The sequence below is a fragment of the Carcharhinus amblyrhynchos genome, unplaced genomic scaffold (genome assembly GCF_965287045.1).
Source record: "Carcharhinus amblyrhynchos unplaced genomic scaffold, sCarAmb.v2.hapA scaffold_76, whole genome shotgun sequence".
In the NCBI taxonomy this organism is placed as follows: domain Eukaryota; kingdom Metazoa; phylum Chordata; class Chondrichthyes; order Carcharhiniformes; family Carcharhinidae; genus Carcharhinus; species Carcharhinus amblyrhynchos.
This window is the reverse complement of record NW_027649816.1, coordinates 544,568-560,131: the sequence shown is the minus strand read 5'-3', so window position 1 is coordinate 560,131 and position 15,564 is coordinate 544,568. Positions and strand designations below refer to the sequence as shown.

Genomic DNA, 15,564 nt, shown 5'->3' with positions numbered 1-15,564 from the left:
ACCCTTCGAGTGAAGAACCTCTTCCTCAACTCCGTTCTAAACCGCCCCCACTTTATCTTGAGGCTGTGCCCCCTAGTCCTACTGTCCTTTCTGAGCGGGAAGAGTCTCTCCACCTCTATCCTATCCATCCCATTCATCATCTTATACGTCTCAATGAGATCTCCCCTCATTCTTCTAAACTCTAACGAGTACAAGCCTAGTTTATTCAGCCTCTCCTCATAGCTCAACCCCCTCAACTCCGGCATCAGCCTAGTAAACCTCCTCTGCACTCCCTCCAAGGCCAAAATATCCTTGCGTAAGTACGGCACCCAAAACTGCACACAGTAATCCAGCTGCGGCCTCACCAATGCCCTATACAGCCGCAGCAAGACCTCCCTACTTTTATATTCAATCCCCCTCGCTATGAAGGCCAGCATCCCATTCGCCTTCCTGACCACCTGCTGAACCTGCAAGCGGAGTTTTTGCGACTCATGCACAAGGACCCCAAGGTCCCTCTGCACCATCGCCTGCTGCAGTTTTTCGCCACGTAAGTAATCATCCTTCCTACCATTATTCCTACCAAAGTGGACCACCTCGCACTTGCCAACATTAAATTCCATTTGCCAGTTCCTGGCCCATTCGCCCTGCCTATCTAGATCCTTCTGCAGACTCTCCACACCCTCCACACAATTTGCCGTTCCCCCAATCTTGGTGTCATCAGCAAATTTCGACACCATACACTCGGTTCCCTCCTCCAGATCATCTATATAAATGGTAAATAGCTGAGGCCCCAGCACCGACCCCTGGGGCACTCCACTAGTCACCAACCGCCAATCCGAATAGCACCCACTGACCCCCACTCTCTGCCTCCTATTTGACAACCAATCCTCTATCCACGCTAACACCCTACCCCCAACTCCATGTCCCCTGACCTTCTGCAATAACCTCTTGTGAGGTACCTTGTCAAACGCCTTCTGAAAATCCAGAAAGACCACATCCACCGGCTCTCCTCTATCCACCGCCCTAGACACATCCTCATAGAACTCCAGTAAATTTGTCAGACACGACTTCCCTTTAACGAAACCGTGCTGAGTCTGCTCTATCAAGCAATTCCCCTCAAGATGCCTTGCTATTTCCTCCTTGATGACGGATTCTAACATTTTACCTACAACAGACGTTAAACTAACCGGCCTATAATTCCCCACCTTTTGCCTGCCACCCTTCTTAAACAACGGCGTAACATTAGCCGTTTTCCAATCATCCGGCACTTGCCCGGAATCCAGCGACATCTGGAAAATAACCACCAAGGCATCCACTATCACCTCCGCCATTTCTTTCAGAACCCTTGGATGCATTCCATCCGGTCCTGGGGACTTGTCCACAATCAGCCCCTCCAGTCTGTCGAGCACCGCCTCTCTAGTAACAGTAATGTCATTAAGACCCTCCAGTCTACCACCTTTTCATCGCTAACACCCGGCAAATTATTCACGTCCTCCTCCGTGAAGACCGAAACAAAAAAGTTATTCAAGACCTCAGCCATATCCCCATCCCCTACCACTAAGTGCACCCTCTCATCCTCTAAGGGACCAACGTTCACCCTAGCCAGCCTCTTCCTTTTTATATATTTATAAAAACTCTTGCTATCCTTTTTTATATTAAGCGCTAGCCCAGCTTCATAGTTTCTCCTACCCTTCTTTATCAACTTCTTTGTCAATCTTTGTTGACATTTAAACCTCTCCCAATCCTCTTCTCGCCCACTACTCTTAGCTACTCTAAACGCCTCCGCTTTTAATTTAACACTTTCCTTCACCTCCTTCGTTACCCACGGCTTATTACCTCTCCTCCTACGGTCCTTTTTGACCATCGGAATAAATTTCTGCTGAGCACCAAGAAAGATCTCCTTCAAGATCCTCCACTGCTCCTCAGCAGACCTACCTTCCAACGCGCTCCCCCAGTCCACATTCGCCAATTCTTCTCTCATCCTACCGTACTCCCCTCTGTTCAAACAAAGGACGCGTGTCCGGGAACCCACTTTCTCCTCCTCCAGCTGCAAGAATGGTGTACATGATGATTCTAATCATCCTGTGTTGTTGTTGGAGTACCCAGAGGAAACCCACACAGGCATGGGGAGAAAGTGCAAACTCCACACAGAGAGTCACCCAAAGCGAGAATCGAACCCAGATCCCTTGCACTATGAGGCAGCCACACTAACTACTGTGCCACCATGCTGTCATTAATCCCCTTAATCCTAAATCCCCTTGCCTGCCAAAAACCTACCGACCCACGTCTTAAATATATTTAGCGAGGACGCCTCAAGTACTTCAACGGGTAGAGAATTCCAGAGATTCACCACCCTTTGAGTGAAAAAGTTCCTCCTCAACTCTGTTCTAAACCGCCCCCCCACTTTATCTTGAGGCTGTGCCCCCTAGTCCTACTGTCCTTTCTGAGCGAGTCTCTCCACCTCTATCCTATCCATCCCATTCATCATCTTATACGTCTCAATGAGATCTCCCCTCATTCTTCTAAACTCTAACGAGTACAAGCCTAGTTTATTCAGCCTCTCGACATAGCTCAACCCCCTCAACTCCGGTATCAGCCTAGTAAACCTCTGTACTCCCTCCAAGGCCAAAATATCCTTGCGCAAGTGCGGCGACCAAAACTGCACACAGTACTCCAGCTGCGGCCTCACCAGTGCCCTGTACAGTTGCAGCAAGACCTCCCTACTTTTATATTCAATCCCCCTCGCTATGTAGGCCAGCATCCCATTTCCCTTCCCGACCACCTGCTGCACCTGCAGGCTGGGTTTTTGCAACTCATGCACAAGGACCCCCAGGTCCCTCTGCACCGTCACCTGCTGCAGCTTTTCGCCCTGTAATTAGTAGTCCTTCCTACCATTATTCCTACCAAAGTGGATAACCTCACACTTGCCAACATTGTATTCCATCTGCCAGGTCCTCGCCCACTCGCTCAGCCTATCTAGATCTCTCTGCAGACTTTCCACACCCTCCGCAAAATTTGCCGTTCCACTTATCTTTGTGTCATCAGCTAATTTCGACACACTACACTCAGCTCCCTCCTCCACATCATCTATATAAATGGTAAATAGCTGAGGCCCCAGCACCGACCCCTGGGGCACTCCACTAGTCACCAACCTCCAATCCGAATATCACCCATTGACACCCACTCTCTGCCTCCTATTTGAAAGACTATCCCCCTATCCATGCTAACACCCGACCATCACGCTAACATCAGAAAACTAGTCATCGATCAACAAACTGAACCCAACATTGACGGTCTGTATCTGTGATTCTCACAGTGATGGGGTCTGGGTCTGTATCTCTGATTTTCTCACAGTGATGGAGTGTGGGTCTGTATCTCTGATTCTCACAGTGATGGGGTGTGGGTCTGTATCTGTGATTCTCAGAGTGATGGAGTGTGGGTCAGTATCTGTGATTCTCACAGTGATGGGGTGTGGGTCTGTATCTGTGATTCTCACAGTGATGGGGTGTGGGTCTGTATCTGTGATTCTCACAGTGATGGGGTGTGGGTCTGTATCTGTGATTCTCTCACAGTGATGGGGTGTGGGTCCGTATCTGTGATTCTCACTGTGATGGGGTGTGGGCCTGTACCTGTGATTCTCTCACAGTGATGGGGTGTGGGTCTGTATCGCTGATTCTCACTGTGATGGGGTGTGGGTCTGTATCTCTGATGCTCACAGTGATGGGGTGTGGGTCTGAATAGCTGATTCTCACAGTGATGGGGTGTGGGTCTGTATCTCTGATTCTCTCACAGTGATGGGGTTGGGTCTGTATCTCTGATTCTCTCACAGTGATGGGGAGTGGGTCTGTATATGTGATTCTCACAGTGATGGGGTGTGGGTCTCTATCTCTGATTCTCACAGTGATGGGGTGTGGGTCTGTATCTCTGATTCTCACAGTGATGGGGTGTGGGTCTGTATCGCTGATTCTCACAGTGATGGGGTGTGGGTCTGTATCTCTGATGCTCACAGTGATGGGGTGTGGGTCTGAATAGCTGATTCTCACAGTGATGGGGTGTGGGTCTGTATCTCTGATTCCCACTGTGATGGGGTGTGGGCCTGTACCAGTGATTCTCTCACAGTGATGGGGTGTGGGTCTTTATCTGTGATTCTCACAGTGATGGGATGTGGGTCTGTATCTGTGATTCTGACAGTAATAGGGTGTGGGTCTGTATCTGTGATTCTCACTGTGATGGGGTGTGGGTCTGTATCTGTGATTCTCACAGTGATGGGATGTGGGTCTGTATCTGTGATTCTCTCTCAGAGATGGGGTGTGGGTTTGTATCTGTAATTCTCACAGTGATGGGGTGTGGGTCTGTATCTCTGATTCTCTCACAGTGATGGGGTGTGGGTCAGTATCTCTGATTCTCACAGTGATGGGGTGTGGGTCTGTATCTCTGATTCTCACAGTAATGGGGTGTGGGTCTGTATCTGTGATTCTCACAGTGATGGGGTGTGGGTCTGTATCTGTGATTCTCTCACAGTGATGGGGTTTGGGTCTGTGTCTGTGATTCTCACTGTGATGGGGTGTGGGTCTGTATCTGTGACTGTCTCACAGTGATGGGGTGTGGGTCTGTATCTGTGATTCTCTTACAGTGATGGGGTGTGGGTCTGTATCTCTGATTCTCACAGTGATGGGGTGTGGGTCTCCATCTGTGACCCTCTCACAGTGATTGGGTGTGGGTCTGTATCTGTGATTCTCTCACAGCGATGGAGTGTGGGCCTGTATCTGTGATTCTCACAGTGATGGGGTGTGGGTCTGTATCTGTGATTCTCTCAGTGATGGGGTGTGGGTCTGTATCTGTGATTCTCACTGTGATGGGGTGTGGGTCTGTATCTGTGATTCTCACAGTGATGGGGTTTGGGTCTGTATCTGTGATTCTCACAGTGATGGGGTGTGGGTCTGTATCTGTGATTCTCTCACAGTGATGGGGTGTGGGTCTGTATCTGTGATTCTCACAGTGATGGGGTGTGGGTCTGTATCTGTAATTCTCACCGTGATGGGGTCTGGGTCTGTATCTCTGATTCTCACAGTGATGGGGTGTGGGTCTGTATCTGTGATTCTCACAGTGATGGGGTGTGGGTCTGTATCGCTGATTCTCACAGTGATGGGGTGTGGGTCTGTATCGCTGATTCTCTCAGTGATGGGGTGTGGGTCTGTATCTCTGATTTTCTCACAGTGATGGAGTGTGGGTCTGTATCTGTGATTCTCACAGTGATGGGGTGTGGGTCTGTATCTGTGATTCTCTCACAGTGATGGGGTGTGGGTCCGTATCTGTGATTCTCACTGTGATGGGGTGTGGGCCTGTACCTGTGATTCTCTCACAGTGATGGGGTGTGGGTCTGTATCTGTGATTCTCACAGTGATGGGGTGTGGGTCTGTATCTGTAATTCTCACCGTGATGGGGTCTGGGTCTGTATCTCTGATTCTCACAGTGATGGGGTGTGGGTCTGTATCTGTGATTCTCACAGTGATGGGGTGTGGGTCTGTATCGCTGATTCTCACAGTGATGGGGTGTGGGTCTGTATCGCTGATTCTCTCAGTGATGGGGTGTGGGTCTGTATCTCTGATTTTCTCACAGTGATGGAGTGTGGGTCTGTATCTGTGATTCTCACAGTGATGGGGTGTGGGTCTGTATCTGTGATTCTCTCACAGTGATGGGGTGTGGGTCCGTATCTGTGATTCTCACTGTGATGGGGTGTGGGCCTGTACCTGTGATTCTCTCACAGTGATGGGGTGTGGGTCTGTATCTGTGATTCTCACAGTGATGGGGAGTGGGTCTGTATATGTGATTCTCACAGTGATGGGGTGTGGGTCTCTATCTCTGATTCTCACAGTGATGGGGTGTGGGTCTGTATCTCTGATTCTCACCGTGATGGGGTGTGGGTCTGTATCGCTGATTCTCACTGTGATGGGGTGTGGGTCTGTATCTCTGATGCTCACAGTGATGGGGTGTGGGTCTGAATAGCTGATTCTCACAGTGATGGGGTGTGGGTCTGTATCTCTGATTCTCTCACAGTGATGGGGTTGGGTCTGTATCTCTGATTCTCTCACAGTGATGGGGTGTGGGTCTGTATCTGTGATTCTCACAGTGATGGGGTGTGGGTCTGTATCTCTGATTCTCACAGTGATGGGGTGTGGGTCTGTATCGCTGATTCTCACAGTGATGGGGTGTGGGTCTGTATCTCTGATGCTCACAGTGATGGGGTGTGGGCCTGTACCAGTGATTCTCTCACAGTGATGGGGTGTGGGTCTTTATCTGTGATTCTCACAGTGATGGGATGTGGGTCTGTATCTGTGATTCTGACAGTAATAGGGTGTGGGTCTGTATCTGTGATTCTCACAGTGATGGGGAGTGGGTCTGTATCTGTGATTCTCACAGTGATGGGATGTGGGTCTGTATCTGTGATTCTCTCTCAGAGATGGGGTGTGGGTTTGTATCTGTAATTCTCACAGTGATGGGGTGTGGGTCTGTATCTCTGATTCTCTCACAGTGATGGGGTGTGGGTCAGTATCTCTGATTCTCACAGTGATGGGGTGTGGGTCTGTATCTCTGATTCTCACAGTAATGGGGTGTGGGTCTGTATCTGTGATTCTCACAGTGATGGGGTGTGGGTCTGTATCTGTGATTCTCTCACAGTGATGGGGTTTGGGTCTGTGTCTGTGATTCTCACTGTGATGGGGTGTGGGTCTGTATCTGTGACTGTCTCACAGTGATGGGGTGTGGGTCTGTATCTGTGATTCTCTTACAGTGATGGGGTGTGGGTCTGTATCTCTGATTCTCACAGTGATGGGGTGTGGGTCTCCATCTGTGACTCTCTCACAGTAATAGGGTGTGGGTCTGTATCTGTGATTCTCACAGTGATGGGGTGTGGGTCTGTATCTGTGATTCTCTCACAGCGATGGAGTGTGGGCCTGTATCTGTGATTCTCACAGTGATGGGGTGTGGGTCTGTATCTGTGATTCTCTCAGTGATGGGGTGTGGGTCTGTATCTGTGATTCTCACTGTGATGGGGTGTGGGTCTGTATCTGTGATTCTCACAGTGATGGGGTTTGGGTCTGTATCTGTGATTCTCACAGTGATGGGGTGTGGGTCTGTATCTGTGATTCTCTCACAGTGATGGGGTGTGGGTCTGTATCTGTGATTCTCACAGTGATGGGGTGTGGGTCTGTATCTGTAATTCTCACAGTGATGGGGTGTGGGTCTCTATCTCTGATTCTCACAGTGATGGGGTGTGGGTCTGTATCTCTGATTCTCACCGTGATGGGGTGTGGGTCTGTATCGCTGATTCTCACTGTGATGGGGTGTGGGTCTGTATCTCTGATGCTCACAGTGATGGGGTGTGGGTCTGAATAGCTGATTCTCACAGTGATGGGGTGTGGGTCTGTATCTCTGATTCTCTCACAGTGATGGGGTTGGGTCTGTATCTCTGATTCTCTCACAGTGATGGGGTGTGGGTCTGTATCTCTGATTCTCACAGTGATGGGGTGTGGGTCTGTATCGCTGATTCTCACAGTGATGGGGTGTGGGTCTGAATAGCTGATTCTCACAGTGATGGCGTGTGGGTCTGTATCTCTGATTCTCACTGTGATGGGGTGTGGGCCTGTACCAGTGATTCTCTCACAGTGATGGGGTGTGAGTCTTTATCTGTGATTCTCACAGTGATGGGATGTGGGTCTGTATCTGTGATTCTGACAGTAATAGGGTGTGGGTCTGTATCTGTGATTCTCACAGTGATGGGGAGTGGGTCTGTATCTGTGATTCTCTCACAGTGATGGGGTGTGGGTCTGTATCTGTGATTCTCACAGTGATGGGGTGTGGGTCTGTATCTGTGATTCTCACAGTGATGGGATGTGGGTCTGTATCTGTGATTCTGACAGTAATAGGGTGTGGGTCTGTATCTGTGATTCTCACAGTGATGGGGAGTGGGTCTGTATCTGTGATTCTCTCACAGTGATGGGGTGTGGGTCTGTATCTGTGATTCTCACAGTGATGGGGTCTGGGTCTGTATCTCTGATTCTCACAGTGATGGGGTGTGGGTCTGTATCGCTGATTCTCACAGTGATGGGGTGTGGGTCTGTATCGCTGATTCTCTCAGTGATGGGGTGTGGGTCTGTATCTCTGATTTTCTCACAGTGATGGAGTGTGGGTCTGTATCTGTGATTCTCACAGTGATGGGGTGTGGGTCTGTATCTGTGATTCTCTCACAGTGATGGGGTGTGGGTCCGTATCTGTGATTCTCACTGTGATGGGGTGTGGGCCTGTACCTGTGATTCTCTCACAGTGATGGGGTGTGGGTCTGTATCTGTGATTCTCACAGTGATGGGGAGTGGGTCTGTATCTGTGATTCTCACAGTGATGGGGTGTGGGTCTCTATCTCTGATTCTCACAGTGATGGGGTGTGGGTCTGTATCTCTGATTCTCACAGTGATGGGGTGTGGGTCTGAATAGCTGATTCTCACAGTGATGGGGTGTGGGTCTGTATCTCTGATTCTCTCACAGTGATGGGGTTGGGTCTGTATCTCTGATTCTCTCACAGTGATGGGGTGTGGGTCTGTATCTCTGATTCTCACAGTGATGGGGTGTGGGTCTGTATCGCTGATTCTCACAGTGATGGGGTGTGGGTCTGTATCTCTGATGCTCACAGTGATGGGGTGTGGGTCTGAATAGCTGATTCTCACAGTGATGGGGTGTGGGTCTGTATCTCTGATTCTCACTGTGATGGGGTGTGGGCCTGTACCAGTGATTCTCTCACAGTGATGGGGTGTGGGTCTTTATCTGTGATTCTCACAGTGATGGGATGTGGGTCTGTATCTGTGATTCTGACAGTAATAGGGTGTGGTTCTGTATCTGTGATTCTCACAGTGATGGGGAGTGGGTCTGTATCTGTGATTCTCACAGTGATGGGATGTGGGTCTGTATCTGTGATTCTCTCTCAGTGATGGGGTGTGGGTTTGTATCTGTAATTCTCACAGTGATGGGGTGTGGGTCTGTATCTCTGATTCTCTCACAGTGATGGGGTGTGGATCTGTATCTCTGATTCTCACAGTGATGGGGTGTGGGTCTGTATCTCTGATTCTCACAGTAATGGGGTGTGGGTCTGTATCTGTGATTCTCACAGTGATGGGGTGTGGGTCTGTATCTGTGATTCTCTCACAGTGATGGGGTTTGGGTCTGTGTCTGTGATTCTCACTGTGATGGGGTGTGGGTCTGTATCTGTGACTGTCTCACAGTGATGGGTGTGGGTCTGTATCTGTGATTCTCTTACAGTGATGGGGTGTGGGTCTGTATCTCTGATTCTCACAGTGATGGGGTGTGGGTCTCCATCTGTGACTCTCTCACAGTGATTGGGTGTGGGTCTGTATCTGTGATTCTCTCACAGCGATGGAGTGTGGGCCTGTATCTGTGATTCTCACAGTGATGGGGTGTGGGTCTGTATCTGTGATTCTCTCAGTGATGGGGTGTGGGTCTGTATCTGTGATTCTCACCGTGATGGGGTGTGGGTCTGTATCTGTGATTCTCACAGTGATGGGGTGTGGGTCTGTATCTGTTATTCTCTCACACTGATGGGGTGTGGGTCTGTATCTGTGATTCTCACAGTGATGGGGTGTGGGTCTGTATCTGTGATTCTCACAGTGATGGGGTGTGGGTCTGTATCTGTGATTCTCTCACAGTGATGGGGTGTGGGTCTGTATCTGTGATTCTCACAGTGATGGGGTGTGGGTCTGTATCTGTAATTCTCACCGTGATGGGGTCTGGGTCTGTATCTCTGATTCTCACAGTGATGGGGTGTGGGTCTGTATCTGTGATTCTCACAGTGATGGGGTGTGGGTCTGTATCTCTGATTCTCACAGTAATGGGGTGTGGGTCTGTATCTGTGATTCTCACAGTGATGGGGTGTGGGTCTGTATCTGTGATTCTCTCACAGTGATGGGGTTTGGGTCTGTGTCTGTGATTCTCACTGTGATGGGGTGTGGGTCTGTATCTGTGACTGTCTCACAGTGATGGGGTGTGGGTCTGTATCTGTGATTCTCTTACAGTGATGGGGTGTGGGTCTGTATCTCTGATTCTCACAGTGATGGGGTGTGGGTCTCCATCTGTGACCTTCTCACAGTGATTGGGTGTGGGTCTGTATCTGTGATTCTCTCACAGCGATGGAGTGTGGGCCTGTATCTGTGATTCTCACAGTAATGGGGTGTGGGTCTGTATCTCTGATTGTCACAGTGATGGGGTGTGGGTCTGTATCTGTGATTCTCTCAGTGATGGGGTGTGGGTCTGTATCTGTGATTCTCACTGTGATGGGGTGTGGGTCTGTATCTGTGATTCTCACAGTGATGGGGTGTGGGTCTGTATCTGTGATTCTCACAGTGATGGGGTGTGGGTCTGTATCTGTGATTCTCTCACAGTGATGGGGTGTGGGCCTGTATCTGTGATTCTCACTGTGATGGGGTGTGGGCCTGAACCTGTGATTCTCTCACAGTGATGGGGTGTGGGTCTGTATCTGTGATTCTCACAGTGATGGGGTGTGGGTCTGTATCTCTGATTCTCACAGTGATGGGGTGTGGGTCTGTATCTCTGATTCTCTCACAGTGATGGGGTGTGGGTCTGTATCTCTGATTCTCACAGTGATGGGGTTGGGTCTGTATCTGTGATTCTCACAGTGATGGAGTGTGGGTCTGTATCTGTGATTCTCAGAGTGATGGGGTGTGGGTCTGTATCTGTGATTCTCACAGTGATGGGGTGTGGGTCTGTATCTCTGATTCTCTCACAGTGATGGGGTGTGGGTCTGTATCGCTGATTCTCACAGTGATGGGGTGTGGGTCTGTATCGCTGATTCTCTCAGTGATGGGGTGTGGGTCTGTATCTCTGATTTTCTCACAGTGATGGAGTGTGGGTCTGTATCTGTGATTCTCACAGTGATGGGGTGTGGGTCTGTATCTGTGATTCTCACAGTAATGGGGTGTGGGTCTGTATCTGTGATTCTCACTGTGATGGGGTGTGGGTCTGTATCTGTGATTCTCACAGTGATGGGGTGTGGGTCTGTATCTGTGATTCTCACTGTGATGGGGTGTGGGCCTGTACCTGTGATTCTCTCACAGTGATGGGGTGTGGGTCTGTATCTGTGATTCTCACAGTGATGGGGAGTGGGTCTGTATCTGTGATTCTCACAGTGATGGGGTGTGGGTCTGTATCTCTGATTCTCACAGTGATGGGGTGTGGGTCTGTATCTCTGATTCTCACAGTGATGGGGTGTGGGTCTGTATCTCTGATTCTCTCACAGTGATGGGGTGTGGGTCTGTATCTCTGATTCTCACAGTGATGGGGTGTGGGTCTGTATCTCTGATTCTCTCACAGTGATGGGGTTGGGTCTGTATCTGTGATTCTCACAGTGATGGGGTGTGGGTCTGTATCTGTGATTCTCTCACAGTCATGGGGTGTGGGTCTGTATCACTTATTCTCTCACAGTGATGGGGTGTGGGTCTGTGTCTCTGATTCTCACAGTGATGGGGTGTGGGTCTGTATCTCTGATTCTCTCACAGTGATGGAGTGTGGGTCTGTATCTGTGATTCTCACAGTGATGGAGTGTGGGTCTGTATCCGTGATTCTCAGAGTGATGGGGTGTGGGTCTGTATCTGTGATTCTCACAGTGATGGGGTGTGGGTCTGTATCTCGGATTCTCTCACAGTGATGGGGTGTGGGTCTGTATCTCTGATTCTCACAGTGATGGGGTGTGGGTCTGTATGTGTGATTCTCACAGTGATGGGGTGTGGGTCTGTATCTGTGATTCTCACAGTGATGGGGTGTGGGTCTGTATCTCTGATTCTCTCACAGTGATGGGGTGTGGGTCTGTATCTCTGATTCTCACAGTGATGGGGTCTGGGTCTGTATCTCTGATTCTCTCACAGTGATGGAGTGCGGGTCTGTATCTGTGATTCTCACAGTGATGGGGTGTGGGTCTGTATCTCTGATTCTCTCACAGTGATGGGGTTGGGTCTGTATCTGTGATTCTCACAGTGATGGGGTGTGGGTCTGTATCTGTGATTCTCTCACAGTCCTGGGGTGTGGGTCTGTATCTCGGATTCTCTCACAGGGATGGGGTGTGGGTCTGTATCTCTGATTCTCACAGTGATGGGGTGTGGGTCTGTATCTCTGATTCTCACAGCGATGGGGTGTGGGTCTGTATCTCTGATTCTCTCCCACAGTGATGGATTGTGGGTCTGTATCTGTGATTCTCACAGTGATGGGGTGTGGGTCTGTATCTGTGATTCTCACAGTGATGGGGTGTGGGTCTGTATCTCTGATTCTCACAGTGATGGGGTGTGGGTCTGTATCTGTAATTCTCATAGTGATGGGGTGTGGGTCTGTATCTCTGATTCTCTCACAGCGATGGGGTGTGGGTCTGTATCACGGATTCTCTCACAGTGATGGGGTGTGGGTCTGTATCTGTGATTCTCACAGTGATGGGGTGTGGGTCTGTATCTGTGATTCTCACAGTGATCGGGTGTGGGTCTGTATCTGTGATTCTCACAGTGATGGGGTGTGGGTCTGTATCTGTGATTCTCACAGTGATGGAGTGTGGGTCTGTATCTCTGATTCTCACAGTGATGGGGTGTGGGTCTGTATCGCTGATTCTCACAGTGATGGGGTGTGGGTCTGTATCTGTGATTCTCTCACAGTGATGGGGTTTGGGTCTGTATCTGTGATTCTCACAGTGATGGGGTGTGGGTCTGTATCTGTGATTCTCTCAGTGATGGGGTGTGGGTCTGCATCTGTGATTCTCACAGTGATGGGGTGTGGGTCTGTATCTGTGATTCTCACAGTGATGGGGTGTGGGTCTGTGTCTGTGATTCTCACCGTGATGGGGTGTGGGTCTGTATCTGTGAGTCTCACAGTGATGGGGTATGGGTCTGTATCTGTGAATCTCACAGTGATGGGGTGTGGGTCTGTATCTGTGATTCTCAGAGTGATGGGGTGTGGGTCTGTATCTGTGATTCTCACAGTGATGGGGTGTGGGTCTGTATCTGTGATTCTCACAGTGATGGAGTGTGGGTCTGTATCTCTGATTCTCTCACAGTGATGGGGTGTGGGTCTGTATCGCTGATTCTCACAGTGACGGGGTGTGGGTCTGTATCTCTGATTCTCTCACAGTGATGGGGTGTGGGTCTGTATCTCTGATTCTCTCACAGTGATGGGGTGTGGGTCTGTATCTGTGATTCTCACAGTGATGGGGTGTGGGTCTGTATCTGTGATTCTCTCAGTGATGGGGTGTGGGTCTGCATCTGTGATTCTCACAGTGATGGGGTGTGGGTCTGTATCTGTGATTCTCACAGTGATGGGGTGTGGGTCTGTGTCTGTGATTCTCACCGTGATGGGGTGTGGGTCTGTATCTGTGAGTCTCACAGTGATGGGGTATGGGTCTGTATCTGTGAATCTCACAGTGATGGGGTGTGGGTCTGTATCTGTGATTCTCAGAGTGATGGGGTGTGGGTCTGTATCTGTGATTCTCACAGTGATGGGGTGTGGGTCTGTATCTGTGATTCTCACAGTGATGGAGTGTGGGTCTGTATCTCTGATTCTCTCACAGTGATGGGGTGTGGGTCTGTATCTGTGATTCTCACAGTGATGGGGTGTGGGTCTGTATCGCTGATTCTCACAGTGACGGGGTGTGGGTCTGTATCTCTGATTCTCTCACAGTGATGGGGTGTGGGTCTGTATCTCTGATTCTCTCACAGTGATGGGGTGTGGGTCTGTATCTGTGATTCTCACAGTGATGGGGTGTGGGTCTGTATCTGTGATTCTCACAGTGATGGGGTGTGGGTCTGTATCTCTGATTCTCACAGTGATGGGGTGTGGGTCTGTATCTGTGATTCTCACAGTGATGGGGTGTGGGTCTGTATCTCTGATTCTCTCACAGTGATGGAGTGCGGGTCTGTATCTGTGATTCTCTCACAGTGATGGGGTGTGGGTCTGTATCTCTGATTCTCTCACAGTGATGGGGTGTGGGTCTGTATCTCTGATTCTCACAGTGATGGGGTGTGGGTCTGAATAGCTGATTCTCACAGTGACGGGGTGTGGGTCTGTATCTCTGATTCTCTCACAGTGATGGGGTGTGGGTCTGTATCTCTGATTCTCTCACAGTGATGGGGTGTGGGTCTGTATCTCTGATTCTCTCACAGTGATGGGGTGTGGGTCTGTATCTGTGATTCTCACAGTGATGGGGTGTGGGTCTGTATCTGTGATTCTCACAGTGATGGGGTGTGGGTCTGTATCTCTGATTCTCACAGTGATGGGGTGTGGGTCTGTATCTGTGATTCTCACAGTGATGGGGTGTGGGTCTGTATCTGTGATTCTCACAGTGATGGGGTGTGGGTCTGTATCTCTGTTTCTCTCACAGTGATGGGGTGTGGGTCTGTATCTCTGATTCTCTCACAGTGATGGGGTGTGGGTCTGTATCTCTGATTCTCTCACAGTGATGGGGTGTGGGTCTGTATCTCTGATTCTCTCACAGTGATGGAGTGCGGGTCTGTATCTGTGATTCTCACAGTGATGGGGTGTGGGTCTGTATCTCTGATTCTCTCACAGTGATGGGGTGTGGGTCTGTATCTGTGACTCTGTCACAGTGATGGGGTGTGGTCTGTATCTCTGATTCTCACAGTGATGGGGTGTGGGTCTGTATCTCTGATTCTCTCACAGTGATGGAGTGTGGGTCTGTATCTGTGATTCTCACAGTGATGGGGTGTGGGTCTGTATCTGTGATTCTCCCACAGTGATGGAGTGTGGGTCTGTATCTCTGATTCTCTCACAGTGATGGAGTGCGGGTCTGTATCTGTGATTCTCACAGTGATGGGGTGTGGGTCTGTATCTCTGATTCTCTCACAGTGATGGGGTGTGGGTCTGTATCTGTGACTCTGTCACAGTGATGGGGTGTGGGTCTGTATCTGTGACTCTGTCACAGTGATGGGGTGTGGGTCTGTATCTCTGATTCTCACAGTGATGGGGTGTGGGTCTGAAGTGATGAGTCAGTCTGTATCGCGGCCTGGCTTATGGGATGCTCGTATTTGTCTCCCCCAGGTGGGTGAATTCCACCTGACACACTCTGTGATTTCCAGCAGGTGCTGGTCGTTACTCTTCGGATGGGAAATTTGAATTTGGGAGAATCACTCCGCCTGTCTCTGCATTGTTAAGTGGCGTTAACTTACCATATAAACCATGGCACACCTGCTGATTGTGGCAGGGCTGGCTTGGGAAAGGCTATCCACCTCAAAGATGATCCTCATGCCTTGTAGTAAACTGATGCGTTCCCCGTTGGCCAAGCAGAGAGTTCTGGTATCATCCAGAACAGTGTTGAGGTTTTCCACCCAGACTGTATCTACTGGGCCATCCATGATTACCCATCTCCAGCTGATCGGTACTGTTGTATCTGGAGGGAAGAAGGAGGGTGCATGACAGGTCATGGAATTAAAAGGCCAGTATCTCCCTGGATATACTCAGTGACATGACAGAGAGTGTTGGTTAACATGTGTTTTTCAGGCTGGAAGATGTTTG

General features: G+C 49.9%; 1 protein-coding gene across 1 annotated transcript in view; it reads right to left on the bottom strand.

Moving 5' to 3' along the window:
* LOC145337798 (dynein axonemal heavy chain 6-like) overlaps positions 1–15,564 on the bottom strand; it is a 785,492-nt gene that overhangs the window by 387,969 nt on the left and 381,959 nt on the right. The window contains exon 36 of the mRNA XM_080182651.1: positions 15,219–15,439. Coding sequence (XP_080038777.1) covers positions 15,219–15,439 — 221 coding nt within the window. The remainder of the gene's footprint in view (positions 1–15,218; positions 15,440–15,564) is intronic.